At 39.0% G+C, this 11,656-nt stretch overlaps 1 protein-coding gene across 1 annotated transcript in view; it reads right to left on the bottom strand.

Moving 5' to 3' along the window:
- The window catches only part of igfbp2a (insulin-like growth factor binding protein 2a), a 23,855-nt gene extending 12,768 nt beyond the window's left edge, over positions 1 to 11,087 (bottom strand). Inside the window, exon 1 of the mRNA XM_016486596.1 lies at positions 10,563 to 11,087. Within this exon, the coding sequence (XP_016342082.1) occupies positions 10,563 to 10,923 (361 nt within the window). The 5' untranslated portion in view covers positions 10,924 to 11,087. The remainder of the gene's footprint in view (positions 1 to 10,562) is intronic.
- Positions 11,088 to 11,656: the final 569 nt, after the last annotated feature.

Here is an 11,656-nt window from a genome sequence, read left to right as displayed (position 1 = left end):
TCGGGGGTGGGGGGTTTGGTCCCCTTGGTTGAAATCGCGTTCCACTTTGAAAGTGTATGTTGCCGCCATTGCAGCGCTTCACGATGCAGTGGATGCAAGATCATTGGGGAAGCACAACCTGATCATCAGGATCCTGAGAGGCACAAGGAGATTAAATACCCCCAGGTCACGCTTCATGCCCTATTGGGATCTCTCTCAGTGGTCCTTGCAGAAATACAGAGAGCCCCTTTTGAGACGCATGACTCAGTTGAGCTCAAGTTCCTGTCATTTAAGACTATGCTTCTGGTCAAGCTCACATCCATTCAAGAGGGTTAGGGACCTGCAGGCATTTTCCATCAACAAATCGTGCCTTGAGTTTGGGCCACTTGACTTTCACATTATCTTGAGACACCAGCCTGGTTATGTGCCCAAAGTTTTCACTACTTTCTTTTGGGACTAGGTGGTGAACCTGCAAGCGCTGCCCCTGCAGGAAGCAGATCCAGCCCTTGTGTTGCGGTGTCCCATTTACGTGGAACGCACCCAGGGCTTTAGACGCTCTGACCAGCTCTTTGTCTGCTTTGGAGGTTAGCAGAAGGGAAAGGCTATCTCCCAAAAGAGGTTTGCCCGCTGGCTAGTGGATGCCATCACCTTGGCGTACCAGACACAAGGAGAGACATGCCCCCTGGTGGTGAGAGCTCACTCTACTTGAAGTGTTGCCTCCTGGGCGTGGATGCATGGCACCTCTTCAGAGCTGTGGGCTGGGCGACACCTAATACCTTTGCAAGATTCTATAATCTCCAGGTGGAGCCGGTTTCCTGCCATGTGTTGGGTATGAATAGGTAATTTGCATGAGGACTGGTTTGGTGTCTCACTTGCAGCACAATTCTTCTGGCTAGGATATGTGAGCCTTATTTTCTTCCAGTAAGTTCCTCATCTGGTAAACCCTGGTCGAGTTCCTCCAGCACTATGTGGCATTCAGACTCAGCAGAGGAGTCTGTTGCCAGGTTCAGTACTTGTGTTGCATGCCGTTAGTCACCCCTTGTACTGGACAATGTGCCCATACATGAGATTCCCCTTTGGTAATTCTGTATATTCTTTTCCACGTTACAGTTTCCCCGGTAAACCCATGTCTTCCCTGGACAGTTCCACTGTCAATCCAGTGATCTTAGACTGTGATCTTAGTCTCTGCACCCCAACAATTGCTGAAGTAATATTGTGAGAATGTTGAAAAACCTTTTTTGGCTTCTTTAGTAAGCCCTTTAAAGTTGATTTGTTATCTGGCTTACTGGGCATTGGGTAGGTTACAGATTGAGGTGCTTATTTTCTGGCACGATTAGCTGTCAGCACCTGTGCCATCAATTCGCATAACACAGGTCTCGTTGTGGAGCTTTCCATCGGAACCCCTAACGTCAGTGTTGACGTAACATCGAATGTGACCGACTGACTGAAAAGGAATGTTTCGTTTACGTTATGTAACCCTTATTCCCTGAAGAAGGGAATGGAGAAGTTACATTCCTCATGCCACAACCCTAAGCAGCGCTGAATGCCAGGATGCTTTTCAGCTTCTCAGCACAAACCTGAATGAGTGGATGACCGCCGCCATCTTATATACACGTATGTATGGGGAGTGGCTTGGCATGCAAATTCCACGCGCCAATAGTCATTGGCTGTTTCTCGTAACGCTCAGAGGTGATTGGGGCTCTCAACTGAGACCCCTAATGTCAATGTTGACGTAACATCCCCGCTCCCTCCTTCAGGGAATGAGGGTTACATAACATAACCAAAACATTATGTTGCTCTCTCATCTATGGATTACCTGCGTTTGTTCTGTTTTGTTAAAATTAATACCTTTTTGTTATTAGCACCTTTTCTAAATGTTACAACTACAGGTGCATCTCAATAAATTAGAATGTCGTGGAAAAGTTCATTTATTCCAGTAATTCAACTCAAATTGTGAAACTCGTGTATTAAATAAATTCAATGCACACAGACTGAAGTAGTTTAAGTCTTTGGTTATTTTAATTGTGATGATTTTAGCTCACATTTAACAAAAACCCACCAATTCACTATTTCAACAAATTAGAATACTTCATAAGACCAATAAAAAAAAAAAATTTGTGAATTGTTGGCCTTCTGGAAAGTATGTTCATTTACTGTACATGTACTCAATACTTGGTAGGGGCTCCTTTTGCTTTAATTACTGCCTCAATTCGGCGTGGCATGGAGGTGATCAGTTTGTGGCACTGCTGAGGTGCTATGGAAGCCCAGGTTTCTTTGACAGTGGCCTTCAGCTCATCTGCATTTTTTGGTCTCTTGTTTCTCATTTTCCTCGAAAATACCCCATAGATTCTCTATGGGGTTCAGGTCTGGTGAGTTTGCTGGCCAGTCAAGCACACCAACACCATGGTCATTTAACCAACTTTTGGTGCTTTTGGCAGTGTGGGCAGGTGCCAAATCCTGCTGGAAAATGAAATCAGCATCTTCAAAAAGCTAGTCAGCAGAAGGAAGCATGAAGTGCTCCAAAATTTCTTGGTAAACGGGTGCAGTGACGTTGGTTTTCAAAAAACTCAATGGACCAACACCAGCAGATGACATTGTACCCCAAATCATCACAGACTGTGGAATCTTAACACTGGACTTCAAGCAACTTTGGCTATGAGCTTCTCCACCCTTCCTCCGGACTCTAGGACCTTGGTTTCCAAATTAAATACAAAAATACAAATACACTTGCTCTCATCTGAAAAGAGGACTTTGGACCACTGGGCAACAGTCCGGTTCTTCTTCTCCTTAGCCCAGGTAAGATGCCTCTGATGTTGTCTGTGGTTCAGGAGTGGCTTAACAAGAGGTATACGACAACTGTAGCCAAATTCCTTGACACGTCTGTGTGTGGTGGCTCTTGATGCCTTGACCCCAGCCTCAGTCCATTCCTTGTGAAGTTCACTCAAATTCTTGAATCGATTTTGCTTGACAATCCTCATAAGGCTGCGGTTCTCTCGGTTGGTTGTGCATCTTTTTCTTCCACACTTTTTCCTTCCACTCAACTTTCTGTTAACATGCTTGGATACAGCACTCTGTGAACAGCCAGCTTCTTTGGCAATGAATGTTTGTAGCTTACCCTCCTTGTGAAGGTGTCAATGATTGTCTTCTGGACAACTGTCAGATCAGCAGTCTTCCCCATGATTGTGTAGCCTAGTGAACCAAACTGAGAGACCATTTTGAAGGCTCAGGAAACCTTTGCAGGTGTTTTGAGTTGATTAGATGATTGGCATGTCACCATATTCTAATTTGTTGAGATAGTGAATTGGTGGGTTTTTGTTAAATGTGAGCCAAAATCATCACAATTAAAAGAACCAAAGACTTAAACTACTTCAGTCTGTGTACATTGAATTTATTTAATACACGAGTTTCACGATTTGAGTTGAATTACTGAAATAAATGAACTTTTCCACGACATTCTAATTTATTGAGATGCACCTGTATATAATATTAACTAATGGGACCTTACAGTAACATGTTCCTATCTTCACATTGCATTGCAACACAGGTTAGATTATACTGCTATCTGATCTCATGGGTAAGTACTTAATGATTTAACAAATTAATTTTTGAACTAGACAGTTGTCTTTTAACAACTGTTGCTGTCATTTTGTTTTTGTTTTTTTGACTTTGCAATATTTATTTTATTCCGGTTATTTTATTTCCATTATTTTATGATAAAGATTAAGATTATAGTATTTTAGTTTTAATTTCAGTTTTATTTTTAGAAAAAAAAAAACCTGATGTTAACATCACCTCACCATCACAAATAACATTGCATTGAGTTCCAGCAATCTTTTTCCACAAAGAATCCCTCCAAATTAAATTGCATCTATATTTCACTGAACACTTGCAGAGTAACCATACACATAAGATATCAAGAGCAACGATTAGAGACAATGAGGTTTGCATTACAGCATGCAGGCAAGACAGTACAAGCTTGACTAAAAGGTGTTAAGTGACTAACAAGGTTCACTGAATAACCATAATTCGGGCCTTGGGGAAACATTGCTGCCCTACATCCTTACCCCTATTCCAACATGTGTGAACTATAACTATACCATGAAAACTCCTGAAAAAAAAAACACCACCTCCGCAAATTCCAAAGAGGACCTTAGACCATTGCTTGCTCCCACCCCGAGAGTGCTCGCCTCAACATTTCTCACATTGTTTGTGTTATCTCCAAGCTGCTGCAGGGAGGTAGAGAGTTTATTCTGGACACAGACACAGTAAGATTCTTGGCATTTGAGTTGCTGAGTCGCCCTAGGGGGGGATGGCAGCCATACCCGCTCTTGCAGAAAACTGGGGGATTAGTTTGCGCTATTTTAGTCCAACGAGTACCGCTTCCCCAGCCCTGTAGGTATAGCTTATAAGCAGTCCGTTTATTTATGAGTCCCTCTGCCAGGTGCTGAGGGCTTTGTGAGGCCTATTTTTTCGGGTCACTGCAAATTGGAAGGGGGTCACCAGCCATTTCCCTCTTAGTGAAGATGAGACCAATATATGAGGACCTACTTGTGCTGTGCTGTTAGCACACTCAGTACTTTCCATTATGGCCAAAATTTTACACTGGGGGTTTTCCATGACCCATGTTTAAATTTATGCAGTCCCACTATACCACCATTCATATCATATACTGTATGACACTTCAAGATCTCACAGGCAACAAATTATATTCTTAAGCATAACACAATTGACTGATTTACTATTTTACTGTTTTTTAAGCATTTTGCAGAATGAGTGCCACATTTTTAAGAGGTTGTATCAAGTATTTCAGCTTTGAAAAAAGTATTTTAGCCTTGCACTTGGATCCTAATGCAAACTGTGGTAGACAATGTCTACTGGTTTGTGGCTGCTTGCTTTGTCTGCACTCAAAATAAGTCCAGTAAGCCCAGTCTGCTATTCCTCCAGCCAGGCATCCATTCAACTATGCCATCCCACTTGGAGAAAGGCTAGGGAAATGCTTGTCCAGGCTGAAGAAGAGCTGCATATTGTTGGCACCCAGGTACATTTGTGTGCAAAGGCTGCCTCTCTACAAACAGCAAGCCTCTTAGGGCATTTTCAGAACTTGAGATCATTTGCTTCATTCCAAAACAGAGACTGAAATTGTTACAATGTTGCATTTTCTTAATAGTTAGGTACACTTTAACAAGGTAGCATTTAAAGCGTACCAAAATGTGTTGTCTGTAAGCATATGAATAAACCTGTCCTCTCATTGATCAGAGTACACCTGTTTATGTTCATTATAGCGTCATCCGCCATGATATACTGACAAATTAGAGTGGGAATCAAGGCTTCATTGGGATAGCATTCTTGCAATGCACCTGTTTCAGAAAAGAGCAGATGAAAGTGTTTTGTTGTTGTTGTTGTTTTTAAAGAGCATTAATGTTCATTTATGTGGTCATTTACAGAAGTAGACACTGCCACTTTTTATATAACACATTTCCCATAATTAATTATGATACAGGTTTGTTGGTCAATTGGGTCTGATTTCTTACTCACCACAATCAAACCACACCTGAGTTAATTTTAAATTAAGCTGAGACAACCTCATTCAGGCAATCTCCAACTGATTATTTCAGTGAGAATTCAAGCATGATTGCCATGTTCATATATGCCTAAACTAACCACCCTTATGGGTGCCAATCGAAAAGCTAGCATTGCAGTTCTTTGGGCCATCTTATTGTTAAGGTTCTCAGTCTGGTGGTTGTGCAGCTGCAATCCCTTCACTTGATTCACCTGGTATGTCAGGTCTCCTGCATCAAATTTGTTTGTCTCAGTCCCCTTACTCCTACTGTCTTGGAGACTGGGTGGGGTGCAGCATTCAATGTCATCAGTAGAGCCATCCTGAACTGGTCACTAGTCGATGAGTTCTTTCGCCCAGAAGTTGTACTGTTAGGACTCACCTGTTCCTCATTTCCTCCCCTATTAATTCTCCCCTTGACTGCTGTCTTGTGCCATTTTTGCCTTGCCAGTCAAGCCGTATTGTTCTTGTCTGAACTGTTATCTGTCTGTTTGCCTGTCACCATTTTCTGCTTCACCCTGCCCTGTCAAAACCTGAAAATATTAAACAATATAAATAATATATTTATAGTATATTATTATATAAATAATATATAATAATATACAATAATAAAACGGAATATTTTTTGTTATATTGTAAATGAGTGGGTGAATTGTTCTTTTTATTTCTTTTTAATTAACTCTCTTTAATAAAAAACTTTAATGAAAATAATAAAATAAATGTGAAACTCTAAAAAAGGGCCAGTACTATTATAAGATTTACAGGTGTATCTATTTATTCATCAGTAAATAATTTATTATTGTAAATGAACAATGCCTTGCTTAAACTGATAATTTTATGTAATCTTATTCAAAGCATGTAAGTATTACTAATACAGCTATTTTATTCATTTATATGTATTATTTTGTTGGTGTAGATGTTACTGTCTCATGTTAAATTCTATATAGCATTTACAATAAATTCCTCTCTGATATATTTCCATCGTTCCTCCGTTTTGTAGACTCTTCATTTATCCTCATCATTATAGGTTTAATTTGGGTGGCTTTATAAGTGTATTCAGTTTGACAGACCAGCAAACTCCAGACCACCAAACTGCAGATAGCCTGAGAGCATGGGCATATGTTGAAAAGTTTTTTTTTTTTTTTTCAAATAAATAAATAGCAATATCAATGGCCATCTTCAACTTATTTTGCAATGTGGAAGTAATTTATTTTCTTTGAATGTGTGAGACTTCTGATTAATATGCCACTGTAGGTAAATAACTAGAATGAATAATAAAGGGTAGAAAAAATTTGTACACAACAGTGTGTTTATGACTTGTGCCCACAAGTTAAAAATAAGATGGATATTGTGTCTGGAATCTCCATATAAATCTTCCATGAGTTGAGTAATTCTGATGAATTTTGTGGTATCCAACCATCCACGTATCCATCCATCCATTTTCTAATGCACAGGGTCATGGGGATGCTGGAGCCTATCACAGGGTTTCGGTTGTATATGATCAAGATCAAGGATGATCTTGTTTAGTATTTATAGTATTTTAGTTTTCTTGCGTTGTAAATTTATGGTTTGTTTAAAAAGAAAATCATTATCAACAACAACAAACTTTGCATGTCCTTCTCATCTAATGATATAATTTTCAAGTATGTATATGTGTTCTATACTGCCTTTGCCCCTTCCCATATGATAATGAGACGAACACCCCAGTATCAATTATTTCAAAATATTGTTTTTAAAGTTGTTATATTTTCTCTTTAATTTCTCTGCCATCTAATAAAGAATCACTAAACTGAAGAACCTCTCTCAGTTCCTAAATACTGCTAAATTTAATTAAAATGGTCTTATACCTGTACTTTAGGAGATTAGAATTCACATATATGGTACTTCATAATCTTCCATAAATCCTTAAACAATTAGAAATAGTTAAATTTGAATATTTATTATGTGCAATTGAATATTCATAATGTTTTTTTCCAGATATACCTCTTTTCATATTTAATATTTTCTAAACTGTAGCTATTCAGTAAGTATTTATTTTTATTCGTTATTTTTTGTTTGTTTGTTTTTGTGAAAATCAAGAAATATATAGTAAAAGAAGAAAAGATGGAGTAGTTAGCTTACAGGGAACCTTCTAAACTAAACAAGTAGGATAAGGACTCCTGAAGTCCGAAAACACAAAAAGAGCAATGACAGACCAACTGCATGCTCCCAATCACCGTTCAGACTGTTAAGATTTCAAATGCCACCTAATACAAAATTGTCAAATAGGTCCAAATGTACTTCAATAGCATTTCAGTTGTGTCACAACCATGTTAAGTGAGGCTGTCTGGTGTTAAACAGCTACGTTCGTCATTCGCAGGAAGTGTATGTTTTCCTGTCTTTCATCAGAAAACATGCCCTCTGCCACAACAGGATTTGGAGAACACTTGTGTAGAGCTTCAAAGAACCAAGATCAAATATTCGCTGTGTTCAAGATTTTAAACATAAACAATGGATTCCTACGGACCTATTCACACTGGGCACGAATATTTGCCCACAGACAGACCAAAGTTGTTTGTTTTAATGGAGCCCTTTTGGTCACGTTTACCAAGACAGTGCTGCTGTACAATCCAGCATGTTGATGCCACTAAAGTTATTTTGACAACACCAGCGCAGGACGTGAAGATGCAGTATTTGCACAATTCATGAACCCTGCAGTTCATGAACACTTTGTACTACAGATATAAATAATGCCTGTTTTGAAAGTCTACTAATAATGTATGTGCATAAATATAAAGACTGTAGGCAGATATTATGGTATATATAGTATATTGCTACAACAGTGCTCTCTTTCCAATCTCACTCAAAAAAAGGGGGTACAGTTGGGCCTTTGGTCTATTTGATTTTATTTACTCTCATTTTCCTCCATAATTTAATCTAAAATTTTATATGTTTTATATTGTGATTGAGGTAATGAGAAACTGTCACATATTTTGACACAAAAAAACAATACTGTTTATGATGTTTTTGTTTTGATCAAGATGATTAAATCCATGGTTTTAGTGTCAAACAGGTGAAAGAAGAAAAAATCATACATACAATACTTTATATTTATAATGCTAAAATTATACATTTAAACATTATAACATTATAAAGCTACAACACCACCAATCGACCGTAGTCATGGTAGAGGGCATATTGAATTTTACATGGATGAAAAAAGGCTGTGAAGAATATTACAGACTTAAATAATGGCACTGACTGAACTGTAGGTCCAATATTACATGTATTTTTCAACTTTTTAGCTAAGAGTTTTTTTGGAAAGATAAATCAGATAAACAATTGTCATATTAAACAACAGCACAATCCATTAAAGACACTGTACTTCCATCACATCCTCTTGACTTTGGCAGACCTGTGGAGGAGCCCTTTTATAGTAGCATCTAAACACACATTCACCAGATGTTTTGCAATCCAATACAACCAAATTATTTTGCAAATGATTCCAAACTTTGCAATTCAATCCATTCTCACTAATACCTAATAATAAATATATTTAGGAACTTGGCCAGTGTAGTCTAAAACTTATTTTTTGTTTAGAAGCACTTGGAAGCACTCTGTCTGGCTTCATCATCAATATTCATGATCAAAAGTGCTAAATTTTTAAAAACCATGGAGCCAAAAACAGACTACTCAACTGAACTGTACCTACTCTGTAGGTACTTTTATTAGATGACCAAGCAGCAAAAGTGCTAAGTGCTGGAGCCCTCTTTTGTAATAATAATCATAATTATTATTATTATTATTATAATTATAATAATAATTATTATTATTATTTTCTTCCCTAAAAGTGTTTGAGAGACCATAAATCACAGAGACCTGCTGATCCCAAAACTATTCAGGTAGCCTATAGGATACATAGTATAGCCTAGACCTATACAACACTAGGTGTAACCTACTTAGTTAGTCATATGTCTATAAGATCTACAGTATAGGCTACGCACTCCTAACCAAATCGATTCACAGACCTAAACATTCATGGGATTCATAATCGCATAACATGCACTTACTTATGTAATTTCATAATAACTGAATATGCAGTTGCCTAAGTGATCAATTATTAAGACAACGCACTTTTTTTTAATTACTTTTGGCGTACTACCGTAACCTTTTTACTGAACCCATCTGGCTACCCACTTAAAATTCCCTTAAGGCACCACTGTTTGTTCTTGGTCGAGACCCGTCCTCTGGTGCTACTTGTTCAGACCCATCCTCTCTCACACACATGCACACGCACACGCGGCGGCACACACACACACACACACACTCTCTCTCTCTCTCTCTCTCTCTCTCTCTCTCTCTCTCTCTCTCTCTCTCTCTCTCTCTCTCTGATAAATTTACTGCAGGAAAGGGTCAAAGCGCAAAATCCGTCTTGCTATGTCTGTTGTATTCCATTTACTCCCTAGTTCTCCAGAAAACGCTTTCTTTTTATTTATTTTTTATTTTTTCCTTTTTTCACCTCATGTTCACTTTCAGGTGCCTATTAACAGGCTGTTAAAATATTATTTAGGCTAGAATATGTAGAGTAGGCTACAACACGAACGACGGATATCGAGCTCCAACCAATTAATCAAGTCTTTTATCGATGACTGCTGATAAGTTGCCACTGTATACTGCAGTATCGGCAAAACATGCAATAGAAAACGTTTGTGAAAATATATTTTTTTGCCCCCATTAATTTTGTCAAGGCATACAAATGGTGTTTTATTAAATAGGCTATTTGTACTTTTTCATACGGCGTGTTATTAAAATAAATCTAAAGAAATGCCTTCTGTGTCTATTAGGCTACATAATAATATGTGAATAAAAATAATCAAATACCAAACACCTTTATAAGCCATTAAAGTTCCAAGAAATCATATGATGTTTTATCATTATTTTAACAGGAAGAAGCAAATTATGCAAATCCCATATTTATAGCTCTGTTACTTTATATAATAGCCTTGATCATGACTTAAATCACTTATAAACCCTATAAATCACTTACCGCTGACTTCCCGAGGCTCTGCGCTTCCAGTGGGCTCAGTGTCCACTTTATGTCCACATCTCCCGAGCCCTTGAACCAGCTGCTCCAGGGGCAACTCCGAATCCGGCTTGGGATAACACCGCAGACCACTGGAGCATCTCGGTGTGTAAACGCCGCACAGCTCGCCCTCTTGCCGGGCACACACTGGACAGCAGCCGCAGCCAGGCTCGCGAATAATCTCCGCGCACGTCTCCGTGAGCATCGGGCAAGCCGCCTGGCGCTCCGCAGTGCAGCTCGGACAACGGAACACCATTTCGGTGCGAGCGGCGCCTTGAAAAGTCACCAGTGCCAACAGCAAGCTGCAACTCCCGTAGAACAGCATCGTGTCCACGATGTAGAAACTCTGCGAATCGGAGCACTAAGTTCTGCAGGTAAGAAGGAAAGGTAAGAAGTGTGCGCGGACAGGTGAAGGCTAACTGGGGCTGTTGAGGGCTCCTATCAGTGTTCATATGCCGCTGACATCATAGGAGATGACAGGCGGGCTGCAGCTTTGTCAAACAAATCCTTAAAAAGGGCTACAGTGCCAGCTCCTTGGGTTTGTGTTTCTGTTAGGCCTGGGTCCTGCCTCAATTTCAGAACAGATATTTTAGAATACATATTTTAATCGTGACGTTTTAATGTGCTATTTTAACAGTCATTTAATAAAAGTGCTTATATAGCAGCTGGAGTCATAGGCTACTTAGCTCCAAAAGACTTTGAGAGAATTCCTGATTTAAGCTAAACCAGCAGGGTCTTGATAAATGAAATGGCTAAATTAAATGAAATTCTTGAAATACAAGTGGAATTTAAGTTATTAAAGTTATTTATTTATTTTCAACAGTGGGAGCCTGTCCTCCCACAAGGCACCCGCTCCACAAATTGCATGTAGCCTATTATCTAGTAACATAATATGTGCAATACTGGTCATGTTTATTGAATGCATTATGTATGATGCAAATGATTACATTTTAAAGATAATGATTAATTTATAATCTTTAAGTCTGTCCTAAAACAACTGGCGTGGAGGGAGGCAGTGGGCAGCGAAGTGTCCCTCACTGTCTGTTCGGTCTGGGCTG

This window comes from Sinocyclocheilus anshuiensis, unplaced genomic scaffold, assembly GCF_001515605.1.
Source record: "Sinocyclocheilus anshuiensis isolate Anshui unplaced genomic scaffold, SAMN03320099.WGS_v1.1 scaffold101, whole genome shotgun sequence".
NCBI classification, from domain to species: domain Eukaryota; kingdom Metazoa; phylum Chordata; class Actinopteri; order Cypriniformes; family Cyprinidae; genus Sinocyclocheilus; species Sinocyclocheilus anshuiensis.
This window is presented reverse-complemented; position numbering and strand designations above follow the sequence as displayed.